General features: G+C 35.3%; 1 protein-coding gene across 5 annotated transcripts in view; it reads left to right on the top strand.

Moving 5' to 3' along the window:
- Window positions 1-16,296, top strand: part of NEDD4 (NEDD4 E3 ubiquitin protein ligase) — a 119,800-nt gene that overhangs the window by 91,478 nt on the left and 12,026 nt on the right. For all 5 annotated transcript variants that reach the window (XM_045822320.1, XM_045822321.1, XM_045822324.1 and 2 more), the window contains 7 exons: window positions 8,927-9,046; window positions 10,316-10,519; window positions 11,977-12,057; window positions 12,312-12,366; window positions 12,460-12,518; window positions 13,589-13,654; window positions 15,614-15,843. In XM_045822320.1, coding sequence (XP_045678276.1) covers window positions 8,927-9,046; window positions 10,316-10,519; window positions 11,977-12,057; window positions 12,312-12,366; window positions 12,460-12,518; window positions 13,589-13,654; window positions 15,614-15,843 — 815 coding nt within the window. The remainder of the gene's footprint in view (window positions 1-8,926; window positions 9,047-10,315; window positions 10,520-11,976; window positions 12,058-12,311; window positions 12,367-12,459; window positions 12,519-13,588; window positions 13,655-15,613; window positions 15,844-16,296) is intronic.

Genomic DNA, 16,296 nt, shown 5'->3' with positions numbered 1-16,296 from the left:
GTTTTATGCACTGGAAAAGCTATTTCCCTGCCTTTTTTGTCTCCATACATTGATTAAGGTGTTTTCTTTTTAGTAGTTTTCTTGAGGTATAATTTACACACCATAAAATCTACCCATTTTTAAGTAGAAATAAATGAGTTTTAGAAAATGTATACAGTTGTGCAAACATCACCACAATAAAGGTGAAGAACCCTTCCATTGCTCCAAAATAGTTTCTTCACTTACAACACCTACTTTCAGCCTCAGGTAACCCTTCATCTGCTTTTCGTTGCTACAGTTTTGCTTTTTCTAGAAATTTCATACAAGCGGAATCATACAGTATGTAGTCTTACATGTGTGACCTCTTTCACTTAATATGATGTTTTTGAGATTTATCCATGTTGTTGCATATCTCAGTAATTCTTGATATTTCATTGTGTAGAGAATATCTACGACATTTCATTTATCTACTCACCAGCTGTTGGACCTTCATAAAGCTGAGAAACTTTGAGTTCCATTTTTTCTTGTAGACTAACACCTCATCATAACTGTCAGCAATGTGTCTAGGGAACCGTGTATAGCTAGTGAACAGACTAGTGGTGATAGTTTTTATGTGTGAGACACATTAGGGGAGTAGGCCGAGCCTTGAAGAGTCTAATCTGGTCCTAAAGACAAAAGAAGGCCAGACCTGGACTATTTTAAGTAAACCTGGAAATAACCAGACCTCTTTGCTCATTAGTAATAAACAATAATAAACTGCACCTCCCCAGCTCTTACAGAAGGAAGGCTGGGGTAACTTTGGCTTGGCACGTATAGGTGGTAATTCTGTAGTTAAAACTACCTCAGTTCAATTCTCAGCTCTATAGTAGCAAGAAATTACTTCAATTTGATCAATAATATAAATTATCTCAATAAGAGTTGTGTGGAGGTTAATGATACGATTTATGTTGAAGCACATAGTATGTTGTTATTACCGTCATATATTTTTTGAGGAAAATGGATTTTATTAGCTAAAATTGTGTTTAGAAACATCTCTATAATCCTACTAACCTTATTAGTCTTTAGTGTTTGTTTCATTTGATTTCTTTGTTGGATTTTGGCATCTGTAGCAATTCTGGTAAAGTCACTTGCTTCATTCCTTATATTTGTCATTGTTTTGTCTTGTCATTTTCTCCTGATCATTCTGGCCAGACATAAATTATTTTATTGATTGGAAAAAAAAAACAGATTGGTTTCATTTGTCTCTCTGTTATTTTTCTGTTTTATTGTTTTTTACTCTTATGTTATTTTCTTTATTATGCTTATCTGAATTTAATTTGCTTTCCCCTTTCTCATTTAGTAAAGCAAAAGCTGAAGTCATTGATGTGAGACTGTTCTTTTTTTTATAGGCATTTAGTGTTATAAATTTCCCCTTAAGTACTGCTTTAGTGGCATCTCATGAATTCTAATGTCTTTTTATTTTCATTCAATTCAAAATACTTTCTAATTTCCCTCTTAATTTCTTTGACACATGGACTATTTAGTGTGTGGTATTTGGTTTTCAGCTATTTCAAAAGATCGTTTAGACATCACTCTGTTATTTATTCCCAATTTAACTCCATTTTAGCACAGAACATACTTTGTATGACTTACATCCTTTTAAATATATTAACCTGTTTCATGATTCAGTTGGGTAGGTCGGTCAGGTGGATAACTTATGTTTTCAACTTTTCTATATGCTCACTGATTTTCTGTTCACTTGTTCTACCAATCACAATAAAAGGATTTTGAAAGTTTTTTCTGTGCATATGGATTTTTATATTTCTCCTAGCAATTGTATCAGTTTTTTTCTTATGTATTTTGAAACTCTGTTCTTAGGTATATAAGCCCTTAGGATTGCCGTGTCTTTCCAATGACTTGACCCTTCATCATTATAAAAGGGCCTTCCATATCTTTGGTAATATTCTTTCCTCAGAAATCTAATTTAATGTTAATACAGCCATTCCAATTAAGTTTTTAAAATTTTATTTTTCAATTACAGTTTACCTTCAATATCATTTTGTACTACATTCAGGTATTAAGCATAGTGGTTAGATAGTCATATAATTTACAAAGTGATCCCCCCAATATTTCAAGTACTGACCTGGCACTATACTTATTTATGACAATATTACACCACATGACTATTTTATAGCTACCAGTTTGTACTTCTTAACCCCTTCACATTTTTTACTCAGTCCCATAAATTCCCTCCCCTCTGGCAGCTGTCAGTTTGTTTTGTGTGTCTATAAGCCTGTTTATGTTTTATTTGTTCATTTATTTTGTTCTCTAGATTCTGCATATAAGTGAAATCATATGGAATTTGTCTTTCCCTATCTAGCTTATTTCACTTAGCATAATACCCTCTAGGTTATCCATGCTGTTGTAAATGGTAAGATTTCATTCTTTTTTAAGGCCCAGTAATATTTCATTGTATATATGTACCACTCTGCTTTATCCACTTGTCTATTGGTGGTACTTGGGTTACTTCCATATCTTAGCTCTTCTAAATATACTGCAGTGAACATAGGGGTTTCTTTTTGAATTAACGTTTTGGGTTTCTTTGGATATATACCCAGAAGTGGAGTTGGTGGGCCATGTGGTAGTTTTATTTTTAACTTTTTTGAGGAAACTCCATACTGTTTTCGAGAATGGCTACAGCAATTTGTATTCCCACCAACAGGGTTTTCTTTTCTCCACATCCTCACCAATACTTGTTCACTGATTTATTGATGACAGCCATTCTGGCAGATGTGAGGTGATATCTTATTTTGGTTTTAATTTGCATTTCTCTGATGATAAGTGACCTTTCATATGTCTATTGGTCATCTGTGTGACCTCTTTGGAGAAGTGTCTATTCAGGTCCTCTGACTAATTTTTCATTGTATTGTTTTTTGGGGGGAGATTTTGAGTTGTATGACTTCTGTATACATTTTGGATAATAACCTTTTGTAAGATGTATCATCGGTCAATATCGTCTCCCATTCAGTAGGTTGCCTTTTCATTTTGTTGATGGTTTCTTTGCTGTTCAAAAACTTTTTAGTTTCTTGTATCTCCATTTGTTTATTTTTTCTTTGGTTTCCGTTGCCCAAGGAGATATATCAGAAAAAAATATTCCTATGAGAAATGTTAGAGCTTTTTACAGCCTATGCTTTCTTTTCTTTTTAAGGTTTTATTTATTTTTAGAGAGAGGGGAAGGAAGAGAGACAGAGAGGGAGGGACACATCAATATGAGAGAGAAACATCAACCTGTTGCTTCTTGTACGTGCCCTGACCCCCCAACCCAGGCATGTGTGCTGACCAGGAGTTGAACTAGTGACCTTTCGCTTTGTGGGATGATGCCCGACCTACTAAGTCACACCAGTCAGGGCTGCCTTTGTTTTCTTCTAGGAAATTTATGGTTTTGAGATATTTAAGTCTTTAATCTGTTTTGAATTTATTCTTGTGTATGCTGTAAGGGGGTGATCTAGCTTCATTTTTGCATGTATCTGTCCAATTTTCCCAGCATCATTTATTGAATAGACTGTCTTTACCCTGTTGTATGTTCTTGCTTCCTTTGTCAAATATTGATTGTCCATAAAGACGTGGTTTATTTCTGAGTTTTCTATTCTATTGCATTGATCTATATGCCTGTTTTTAGGCCAGTACCATGCTGTTTTGATTACTATGGTCTTATAGTATAGTTTGATATTAGGTAACATGATATCTCCAGCTTTGTTCTTCTTTTTCAAGACCGCTGAGACTGTTTGGAATCTTTTGTAGTACCATATAAGTTTTTTGAATATTTGTTCTAGTTATATGAGATATGCCTGCCAATGGTATTTTCATAGGAATTGTGGTAAATCTGTAGATTGCTTTGCTTTGGGTAGTATGCAAATTTTAAAGATGTTAATTCTTCCTATCTATGAACATGATATATGCTTCTCCTTATATGTATCTTTTTCAGTTTCTTCAGTGTCTCATAATTTTCTAAGAGCAGGTCTTTAACATCCTTGATTAAATTTATTCCTAGGTATTTTATTTTATTTTTTGATGCTACAGTAAATGGGATTGTTGCTTTTTTTAAAGTATACTTTATTGATTATGCTATTACAGTTGTCTCGGTTTTTTTCTCCCCTTTATCCACCCTCTAGCCTGCACCACCCCCCCAGCATTCCTCCATGCCATGGTTCATGTCCATGGGTTATACATATAAGTTCTTTGGCTTCTCTATTTCCTATACTATTCTTAACCTCCCCCTGTCTATTTCATGCCTACCAATTTTGCTTCTTATTCCCTGTGCCTTCCTCCCATTCTCCTCCTCCCCCTCCACACTGATAACCCTCTATGTGATCTCCATTTCTGTGATTCTGTTCCTGTTCTCATTTGCTTAGTTTTTGGTTTTTAGCTTCAGTTGTTGATAGTTACAAGTTTGTTGTCATTTTACTGTCCATAGTTTTTGATCTTCTTCTATTTCTTAGATAAGTCCCTTTAATGTTGCATATAATAAGGGATTGGTGAACTACTTTAACTTTACCTTATCTGGGAAGCACTTTATCTGTCCTTCCATTCTAAGTGATAGCTTTGCTGAATAGAGTAATCTTGGAGGTAGGTCCTTGCCTTTCATGAACTTTTTTCCAGTCCCTTCTTGCCTGTAAGGTTTCTTTTGAGAAATCAGCTGATAGCCTTATGGGAACTCCTTTGTAGGTAACTGTCTCCTTTTCTCTTGCTGCATTTAAGATTCTCTCTTTATCTTTAATCTCAGGTAACTTAATAATGATGTGTCTTGGTGTGTTCCTCCTTTCATCCAATTTCTTTGGGATTCTCTGGGCTTCCTGGACTATCTGGAAGTCTATATTCTTCAGCAGATTGGGGACGTTTTCCTTCATTATTTGTTCATTTCTTGCTCTTCCTCTTCTCCTGCTGGCACCCCTATGATTCAGATATTGGATCACTTAAAGTTGTCCCAGAGGCTTCTAAGCCTCTCCTCAGTTTTTTAAATTCTTGTTTCTTTGTTCTGTTCTGATTGGATGTTGATTTTGTCCTTTTGTTCCAGATCTTTGATTTGAGCCCTGGTTTCCTTTCCTTCACTGTTGTTTCCCTGTATATTTTCCTTTCTTTCACTTTGTATAGCGTTCATTTCTTTCTTCATTTTGTGATCGAGCTCAATCAATTCTGTGAGCATCCCAATTACCAGTGTTTTGAACTCTGCATCAGATAGGTTGCCTATTTCTTGGTTACTTGGCTCTTTTTCTGGAGTTTGATCTGTTCTTTCATTTGGGCTATATTTCTTTTTCTCAGAGCACCTGTTATATTGTAAGGGGCGGAGCCTTAGGTATTCACTCAGGCGGGACAACCCTCTTTGCTGAATTGTGGCACTGTCTGGGGGAAGGGGTCAGAGAGGGAACAAGGCCGCTTGCATGCTCCACACTAGCCCCACTTTCCAACCAACTCTCCTGTGAGACTGAGAATTTCTCCTGCCTTTGCAACCCCCACTGTGTTTTACAGCTAGAGGTTTTGAGTCATTAGTTTTCTGGTCTGCCAGCCCCGCCTGGCCAGCTCAGTCCACCACCTTGCCGTGGTTTCTCTCCCTGCAGCTTCCCATCTCCACCCCTCCTACCAGTCTGAATGAATGTTTCTATAACTCCTTGGTTGTTGGAGTTCCGTGCAGTTTGATTTTCTAGCAGTTCTGGTTGTTTATTTTTTAAATTGGTTGTTATCCTTCTTTTGATTGTGCAAGGAAGTGAAGTATTTCTACCTATGCCTTCATCTTGGCCAGAACTCTGGATTATTGCTTAGTTTCCCTTTCTGATTACTCATTATTGATATATAAAAATGCAACCAGTTTCAGGTATTTATTTTGTGTCCTGCTACATTACTGAATTCATTTAGCAGTTCTGATAGTTTTTTGGTGGGATCAATCAGGTTTTCTGCATACAATATCATATCATCTGCAAATAGTGACAGTTTTATTTCTTTCCAATTTGGATACCTTTTATTTCTTCTTGTCTGATTACAATGGCTAGGACTTCCAGTAGTATGTTGAATAAGAGTGATGAAAGTAGATATCCATCTTGTTCACGAACTTAAGAGGAACACTTGTAGTTTTTGCCCACTGAGTATAATGTTGACTATTGGTTTGTAATATATGGCCTTTATTACATTGAGGTATATTCCCTCTATTTCCACTTTGCTGAGAGTTTTTATCATAAATGGGTGCTGAATTTCATTGAATGCTTTTTATGCATCTATTGATATAACCACATGGTTTTATCCTTCATTTTGTTTATGTGGTGTATCACATTTATTGATTTGCGGAATATTGTACCAGCCTTGTATCCCTGGAATAAATCCCACTTGATGAAGGTGTTTGATCTTTTTAATGTATTGCTGGATCCAGTTTGCTAATGTTTTATTGAGGATTTTAGCATCTATGTTAATCAGGGATATTAGTTTATAATTTTCTTTCTTTGTAGTTCTTTATCTGGTTTTAGAATTAGGGTAATGCTGGACTTATAAAATGAGCTTGGGAGTCTTCCCTTCTATTGAATTTTTTTGGAACACTTTGAGAAGGATAGGTGTTAGTTCTTCTTTGAAAGTTCGGTAAAATTCACCTGTGAAGCCATCTGATCCAGGGCTTTTGTTTGTTGGGAGTTTATTGGTTAGTGCTTCAGTTTCATTGGTTGTGATCAATCTATTCAGATTTTCTGAGTCTTCCTGATTTAGTGTTGAAAGATTGTTGTTTCTAGGAATTTCTCCATTTCATTCAGATTACCCAATTTGTTGGCATATAGTTGTTCCTAATATTTTCTTACACTTCTTTGTATTTCTTTGGTGTCAGTTGTTACTTCTCTTTCATTTCTGATTTTTATCTATTTTGTCCTCTCTCTCTCTTTCTTGATGAGTCTGGTTTAAGGTTTGTCAATCTTGTTTATCTTTTCAAAGAACCAGCTCTTGGTTTCATTGATATTTTATATTGCCTTTTACATTCTATTTTGTTTATTTTTGCATGATATTTATTATTTTCTTTCTTCTACTCACTTTGGATTTTGTTATTCTTTTTCTAGTTCCTTTAAGTGTAAAGTGAGATTATTTATTTGAGATTTTTCTTGTTTCTTAGGTAGGCCTGTAATACTATGAATTTCCCTCATAGGACTGTTTTCACTGTGTCCCATAGGTTTTGGGTTTTATTCTCATTAATTTGTTTCAAGGACTCTTTTGATTTCTTCTTTGATCTCATTGTTAACCAGTTCATTGTTTAGTAACATCTTATTTGGCCTCCTTGTTTTCATGTGTTTTTCAATTTTTTTCTTGTGATTGATTTCTAGTTTCATACCATTATGGTCAGAGAAGTTGCTTTACATGATTTCAATCTTCTTAAATCTACTGAGATTTGTTTTGTGTCATAACATGTGATCTATACTAGAAAATGTTCCATGTGCCCTTGAATAGAATGTGTATTCTGCTTTTTGGGGTAAGAGGCTCTGAAGATATCAATTAAATCCATCTGGTCTACTGTATTATTTATGGCCAATGTGTTGTTTTTGGTTTTCTGTATGGAAGATCTGTCCATTAATGTCAGTGGGGTGTGAAAGTCTTCTACTATGTTTTACTGTCCATTTCTCTCTTTATGTCCATCAGTATTTGCTTTATATGTTTAGGTACTCCTATGTTGGCTGCATGTTTACAAGGGTTATGTTCTCTTGTGTTATTGATCCCTTTATCATTATATAATGTCCTTTTTGTCTTTTATTATAGCCTTTGTTTTAAGTCTATTTTGTGTGATATAAATATTGCTACCCTAACTCTTTTTGTCTCCATTTGCATGAAATATCTTTTTACATGCCTCTATTTTCAGTCTGTGTGTGTCTTTCTATCTAAAGTGAATCTCTTGTATACAGCATATATAAGGTCTGTCCACAAAATATCCAGCCACATAATATGAAAATAGAGACATTTATTGAAAAAGATCTAAGAAACATTGTACATAGGACAATGATGCCTCAGTCCCCTTCAAAGTAGGCACCTAGGGAACTCACAGTTCTCCCAGTCTCCATCAGCTGCCCCGTCATATTTTCCTGAATCCCATTTACAGTCTGAAATCTCTTCCCTTTAAAAGGTGGTTTTAATTTTTAGAAAAGCCAGAAGTTGCAGGGTACCAAATCTGGGCTATAGGGGGACACCTGTGTGAGTCACCTGTGTGATTTGATGTTTCTCCAAAAAATTCTGCACAACGCATGATACATGAGCAATCTCCAATTGTCCATAGCTCAGCCTTCTGAATCATCTGAGTAGATTCCATGGAGGAATGTTCAAGTTTAATGCAAAATCTGGTGCAGATTTGTTGTTCTACTTGCTCAGTCATTTTGAATGTGATGGCCACACAGTATACATGCTCAGTCAATGGCATCTGTCACCCCCACTGACTAGTACAATGAAGTCATCATTTTTCACATGTGTGCATTTCAGTCCACTCTCCTTGGCTGCCAGGTTACATCAATGTTGTGCAAACCGTTCTTGTTATATTGACAGTGGCTGAACTTTTTCCAGACAGGCCTCATATGTGGATCATATTTTCTTAGTTATTCAGATACACTATATCTTTTTATCAGAGAATTTAATCAGTTTAAATTAAAAGTGATTATTGATAGGTTATTGAGGTTGATTGTTCAATAATTGAGTTGCAGTTCTGATGTGGTCATGAGAGGAGGTGAATGCAGCTTCCATCTTGGACCCGATTTTCTACTGTCGTGTTCTCTCAGCATCACCACCCTCATTGTTGCCTACTGTTTTGTCTGAGTGAACTGTTATACACTTTATTTTGTGCATTTCAAAGTGCGATTTGAAAGATGTTTCATTTGAAAGTGAGGTAGCAGTAACAAAGAAATGTGGTCCTTTTACAAAGATTTTTCTTAGTCATATTTAATTCTCCCATTATTCTTCACCTTAGCTTTTGCCTACTTCATCTGGCCTACCACCAGGTTGGGAAGAAAAACAAGATGAAAGAGGAAGACTGTATTACGTAGATCACAATTCCAGAACCACCACGTGGACAAAGCCCACTGTACAGGTACCCACAATCTATCCATTAACTTGTTCCCTCACCTAATTGAAAATATCCTATTTCTATGGAAGCTCTCACATCACTGTGGTATATACTGGATGCTTCTAGCACCTTCTAATTCTTTTCTGATGTTGGTGCTAAGTGCTGTTTCTTGTGGATGTCTTTTATGCATGAATTACCACGTAGTATTACGTAAAACAAGTCCAACTGGGAATAAGAAAATAAAGTAAATGGTCTAGTTCATTGGGTAATTTAGTAATTTGAGCGGATCGAGACCATTATGTATCTGAAAGATAATCTTAGTGATTTGTTTCTCTTAAGTTTGTGCTGATGATGTTCTGTCCTTGACAATAATGAGTGTGTTTGTAACATTTCCTTGTAAATGTTCAGGAAAATACTCATTTTATCTTAGCATTTCTCTTATTGAGAGATGTTTTAACATTGAAAAGTACAGAAAATAATGTAGCAAATACCCATTTTCTTTATACCCAGAATTTATCACCATCAACAAATTACCATGTTCATTTCTAGACATTTTATTTTTAAAAATAAAATTTTACAGATAAAACACTTTAACCAAACACTTGGTCCTACTCCCCAGAGGGCACCAGTTTCTTGAATTTGTCGGGTATTCTTCTAACTTATTTTATATACTTTCAAAGAGAGCTAAGCAATGCAAAATATTGTTTATGTCTCTGCGTTTGAAATTTTACAAAGATGTCCTGTATAATTCTAAATCTTTTTTTTTGCTCAACATTGTTTATAAAATCCTATCCATGTTGTTGTTATATATAGATCCATGATACTCCTTTTAATTATTGCCTAATATTTAATCAGATGACTATATTACATTTCAATTATCCATTTCTATGGTGGATATTTGCCATTCATTTTGTCTACCCAGCCTTTGAACCCACTTCTGTGTATGGAGAATTCCCCACTCTGTGAGTGTTTTGGATGAGCAAAGACAACCTCCTCTAACTGGCAGTGGGGCTCCTCTGGCAGCTGGGGCACAGGCCCCCTGACCTAGCCTTCTCCGTCACATGCACCACCAGCATCATTGTTAACTAGCATCTTTCTGCTCAAGAATTAGCTGAGAAATGATAAACTATTTTAAAAACCAAGTTTGACAAAATGCTTTATTTAAAAAAGGAGCCTCCAGTGTTTAGACTTATTTATAAGTGTGTATTTTGTCTGCAGGTTGTTACCTTTTTAACCACAGCTATTTGTACGCTCTCTATAAAACATTACAACATGATTTAATTAATGTGCTAGGCCGCAGTGGAGACCAGTCAGCTGCCCTCGAGCCCGAGCATTTCTGCAAGCCTGCAACCACAGGCCCCCTCAAGTGCTTCCCCACCGCAGGTGACTCAGCTCTCTGAAATGGAGCAAGGATTTCTTCCGAAAGGCTGGGAACTCCGGCACGCACCAAATGGGAGGCCTTTCTTTATTGACCATAACACCAAAACCACCACCTGGGTAATTTTCATGCTGTCCAGTTTGCATTGAAAATAACAGCAGTAATAACCTCTTAACGTATAGTTCTTGGTCATCATTAAGTATACATTAGTACAACCTATATTTTCTAGTATTCATGTAAAGATCTGTTGAATTTGTAATAGTATTATTTCTATTCAAGATATGTTTATGGCTTTTTAAATATTTTGGGTGGTTGTCATATAGATACATCATTTCCTATATCCAGTTTTTAACTCACTAGGCATAATGCTTAGGAAGATATTTAGTAATTATCCTTTACCTTTATTGAGGCTGTATAGTTCCAAAGTACTTTTAAATCATACCTCATTTAATATAAAGAAAAATCTTCTGAGGCCAAGTAAAATAAGGTTTTTAATTTTAAGGTTTAATGTTGTTCAGCTGTTTGTTCACCACTAATAGAAAAATTACCGAAAATTAGCAGCAGATAAATAGATATGATCAATTTATTTAAAAGACCAGTGTGCCTAAAAAACCCCAAAGTAATTTAATAAAATACAGGCGCCAGCACAAATAATCTTCCTTTTTCTTTATTACAAAATCTTGTATTACCGAATCATAAGCATGGAATTATGTAACATAACAATATCATACTTGGGCACACCATATGACATTTCAGGTGAAATGTCCAAATTAAAACTATAAATTAGCCCTGGCTGGTGTGGCTCAGCGGATTGAGTGCTCACCTGTGAACCAAAGGGTCACCGGTTCGATTCCCAGTCAGGGCACATGCTGGTGTTGTGGGCCAGGTCCCCAGCTGGGGGCATGCAAGAGGCAACCACACATTGATGTTTTTCTCCCTCTCTTTTTCCCTCCCTTCTCCTATCTCTAAAAATAAATAAATAAAATATGTTTTTTTAAAAACCTATAAATTATTACACCTATATTATTATCCTACCAACCATACTCAGACAGGCATTACTTCTGCCAGACCCTGTATTAAAGTGATATATAGAAGTTAATCCAAACAAATTGACTTTTGTTATATTTTTCAACAGTGCTTGATTTTAATAACCTATTTGAGCTTATCATCCTATCTTTCAAAAATATTAATAAATCAGTACCTTAACAGGTAGGTGCAGAAAAGCATGTTCAGGGCCTCAGAAATAGTATGTGGTCTGGTTTACTGTCCCTCTCTTGCACCAGTTTTCTTTCAGAGTAACACAGCCCCTAAGGAGTGGGGCAGAGTACCCTGAATGATTTCCATGGAAGAGATGATGAGTTAGCACAGATCCTACTCTGAAATCTGAGAACCGAATGCTGTGGCCTTAGAACAACAGATTTTACATGGAGAAATGATTATTTTACAGATTAAGCAAATGAAATAAAAGAATAGTTTAAATATCCATTGATATTAGAAAATATAATAACAGATTGACTCTCATGATCTTAAAACTTGTGTGTGTGTATTGTTTTCTTCATTTACTATGCCAAAAAAGGAAGATCCAAGACTGAAAATTCCAGCTCATCTGAGAGGAAAGACATCACTTGATCCTTCCAATGACCTGGGGCCTTTACCTGTAAGTTCACAGAGCTGCTACCAATGTCATCTGGCTATCTCAGATGTTTTGTAGTTTGGAATACAGTAGTTCTTTAACAACTATAAGTAATGTTAAATAAGTAATTAAATATTAAATAAGTAATATTAAAGTGTTGAAGCCTTCTACTAAGAATAAAATATGCAAATTAAAGTAAGCATATCACCAATGCTGTTCTTCTAACCCTACATCTGAAACCCTTTTCTCAAATAATTGATGTACATTCTTTATTATAGCCAGGATGGGAAGAAAGAACTCACACAGATGGAAGAATCTTCTACATAAATCATAGTATGTGCATCGTGATTTTTCATTACATTGTATTCATAATACTGAGTTTTGTGCATAAGAATGAAGAACATATTTTTTTCTCTCTCTCTTCAGATATAAAAAGAACACAATGGGAAGATCCTCGGTTGCAGAATGTAGCAATAACTGGACCAGTAAGTCTCTTTGTATTAGTATGCTCTGGTGGGATTGTTCTCTAACCTATCTCTTCAAGGGTGAATGGTCAAGGGTATCACCCTAACAAGCATTGAAAGGAGAGCACATTTTCAGTTCTCTCCTCTGTCACCACCCCCACTCCAGGTCTCAGTTATTTGAAAAAAGCATATAAGGTCATTGTCCTTATCCCACTCGAGAGCTTTGAGAGGCTAGTGAGCCAGACAGTCAAAATGCACAGGCATGGGCTGCTGTGCTCAGGCTCACACTTGCCATTGTCTGAAACAGGGCGTGGTTGGGCCACCGCAGGTCAGAGAGGAGAATGCAGTGTGGCAGGGGAGGACATGGACAGCACCTTGTCCACTCTAGGGTGGTATCTTGAACTTTTAGTTAAAGTTATTGTATAAATGAGATATAAGATATACATATATTATATCACACTTATATGTAACACACTCATATTTAGTTGTAAATATTGCCATGTGAGATGTTTATTCGACTCTCAAGTCAGCTTGAGAAGAAAAATCATTATTTTCTTTTATATAGCAACTTTTTCCATTTTTAGGTTTTCAGATTTTAATTTTTAATGTATGAAAATAAGTAAAATTGAAGATACAGTTCTTTTAGATTACTCTTTAGTCTCCATGTTTAGTCTTTTAAAATAATGGATAAAAAAGGCAACTCCTCAAAGTTCAAGGGAAAAGTACATTTTTCAAATTGTTCCCTTAATGGAGAAATCACTTAGAAAGTCTCTTTAGAAATGGAATTTTTCATTCCTAATATTTCTCTACTTGGAAGAAATTTCCTGTTTCTGGCATGTTGCATTTCAAGAATATTGAATGATGAAAATTACAGCCATAGGAATTGCTGAATACAATTTTATCTTAAACAGAGAAATTACAATTTTTAAAGTTTTAAATTGGTGTTTCTTTAAATTCAGCTTTTCTTTCCAAATATCCTTTTTCAGTGCCTTTAACTTACGTTCATAAAATACCTAGAAGGGAACTTTTGAAATTCTTTCAAAATAAAACAACCTAAACCTTCTTTATTTTTCCTAAATTTTCAACTCAAGGCAGTGCCCTACTCCAGGGATTATAAAAGAAAGTATGAGTTCTTCCGAAGAAAGCTGAAGAAGCAGGTGAGTGTTACTTATAATGAGTTCTTAGGAGTGAATGTTCTATACACCAAAAGTAATGGGAAATGCTTTTTAAAATGGGTGGAGGGGATAAAAAAAGTAATATAGAATTTGTTCTATATTTGTAACAACTTTAAATAGTTTCTTATAGGGGAAGGATGCTTATTTTTTGATATCTAATTAGAGACCACAATTATTTTATGTCTTTATTTTTCAAGATATCCTATAATTTAGAAAAATAATATTAAATGTTTGCCTTTAAAAAGCAAACTTTCCTATTGGGGTTTGTGGGAATTTGGCTTTATAGAATCTGAGGAGATTCAATTCAGTGTTTGGAAATGAACTCATTATCTACCCATCTATTTCATTTCTGTTGGTGATGACCATTTTTTTAAATACTTTTCCAGTTTGCTCATAATTTCCACCTTTCCCTGCAGTTTAGGAATACTACCACTAGGTGGCTATATTGGGTTACACTTTCTTGCATTGTAAGCCAGATGCCTGCTTTCCCAGATTTAAGATGGTGCGGTCAGCTACCGCAGACATTTTTTCCATCCAAAATTTAACAAAAGTGAAATATAATAGTTGTTTAGTACAAATATTCTATGTCCAAATAAAATCCTAAAATATTAGCAACTTTTTAAACTCATCTTTAGTAATAACTATATTAAAATTGCTCTGGGAATTTGTTTTCTACTTCTTAAAACTCTTTGTTGATTTATTTGTCCGGTAAATATGTTCAGTCTTAATGAAAAGATGCTGGTGGAATAGAAGAACTAAGTTCTCCATTTGTCACTCTGAACACTTGTAGACATGCCATGATACCTAATTGCTGATGCCTTGCAGACAGCAGCAGATACGGAACAAAGCCTCTACACATGGGTCACAGAACACAAAAATGATAATGAAAGCAATAATATTCATGGCGCTCTCACTACATAGTGGGCATTCTTCTTAGCAAGTTACATGTATTATTCATGTAATCTCTATAATAACTCTATAAAGAAGGGACTGTTATTTTTTAAATGAATAAAAGTACTTTTAATAATGCATGAGATAATCAAGTCATAATGGGGTTTGAAAATCCATAGAATTAAATAATAATGGATATAGAATTTAGTCAAAACACATTCATGGATATTCATAGCCTTACACTCTGCCCAAGAATGGATAACAGTAATGGGTTCAACATCAAATTTATAAATTAGGGGGGAAAAAGAGGATATACCTATATCACTTAAAAGGGAAGCTATAAAGTTAAAAAAGCAACAGTAAGAGAGAGCAATTTTTAAATTATGAAGTTAAAGCTGCTTTAAGTTATTTTATGTATAGAATAATGGACATCTCATAGAGAAAAAAATAAACAATGAAAGCACAGGCAACTCTTACAAACGAGGAGCACTAAACTGACATTTCCATCAGCAGTTGACATATGAGAGGAAATGAGAACTGCTATAAACTTTTGGATTTGAAAACTTACTTGAAATCATCAACGTAGGTAAATTCCTAGAGTAATATCACTTTCTAAAATTGGCCCAAGACATCAGCTAAACTTGAATATTTCTGGGAAAAGTTTTTTTCTTAGTCACATTTTCTTTTTCAGTTACAGTTGACACACAATATTATATTTGTTTCAGGTGTGTGCTCCAGTGATTAGACATTACATAACTTACTAAGTGACCATCCTGATGCCATCACCTGAGCATTCTTACCACCATCAGTAGCTTCTTCAGATACAAAAATCCAAGTCTCTGTTATGACTTGATTAGAGAAAATACATGAATTCTTTCATACGAAGAGGAAATAGAGGCAATGTTTCTAGTCATGTTTTCCCTGAAAGAGGGTCTTGGGCACAGGGTAGAATACCCTGAATACAATGAATTTCATCACTTTCATGAGAGAGAAAATTGCCGTCGTGTTGAATTGATTTAAACCAGAAGTCTTTCTTCTTTCGGTCTTCAGAATGACATTCCAAACAAATTCGAAATGAAACTTCGCCGAGCAACTGTTCTCGAGGACTCTTACAGGAGAATTATGGGTGTCAAGAGAGCAGACTTCCTCAAGGCTCGTCTGTGGATTGAGTTTGATGGTGAAAAAGGATTAGATTACGGAGGAGTCGCCAGAGAATGGTTCTTCCTGATCTCAAAGGAGATGTTTAACCCTTATTATGGGTTGTTTGAATATTCTGCTACGTAAGCACCTTTACATTGACTGTATACAGAAAAAGGAATCACTATTTTGAAAGTAATAGAGTTGTATGATGCAAGGAAAATGTATGTTACGATGTGCCGGAAGGAAGAGTATAACTGATGTCTCAAAAATAACTTTTTTAAATTGTGGTAAAATACACTTAATATAAAATTTACCACTTCAACCATTTTAAAGTGAGTGTACAGTTCAGTGGCATTACATGTAAGTACTTCCACACTGTTGTGCAGCCATCACTTCCATCCACTTCTAGAACTTTTTCATCACCCCAAACTGAGACTCTGTACCCATTAAACACTGACTCCCCCAGTCCCTGGCAGCCCGCATTTTACTCTCTGTCTCTATGAATTTGACAGCTGTAGGTACCTCACGTAAGTGGAATCATATAGTATTATCTCTTCCTGACTGATGGACTTCATTAGCATAATGTCCTCAAG

The sequence above is a fragment of the Phyllostomus hastatus genome, unplaced genomic scaffold (assembly GCF_019186645.2).
Source record: "Phyllostomus hastatus isolate PE091 unplaced genomic scaffold, TTU_PhHast_1.1 phas_scaffold_501, whole genome shotgun sequence".
Taxonomy (NCBI): Eukaryota; Metazoa; Chordata; class Mammalia; order Chiroptera; family Phyllostomidae; genus Phyllostomus; species Phyllostomus hastatus.
Note: the sequence above shows the minus strand (reverse complement) of the source record. Positions and strands in the feature narration are given on the sequence as shown.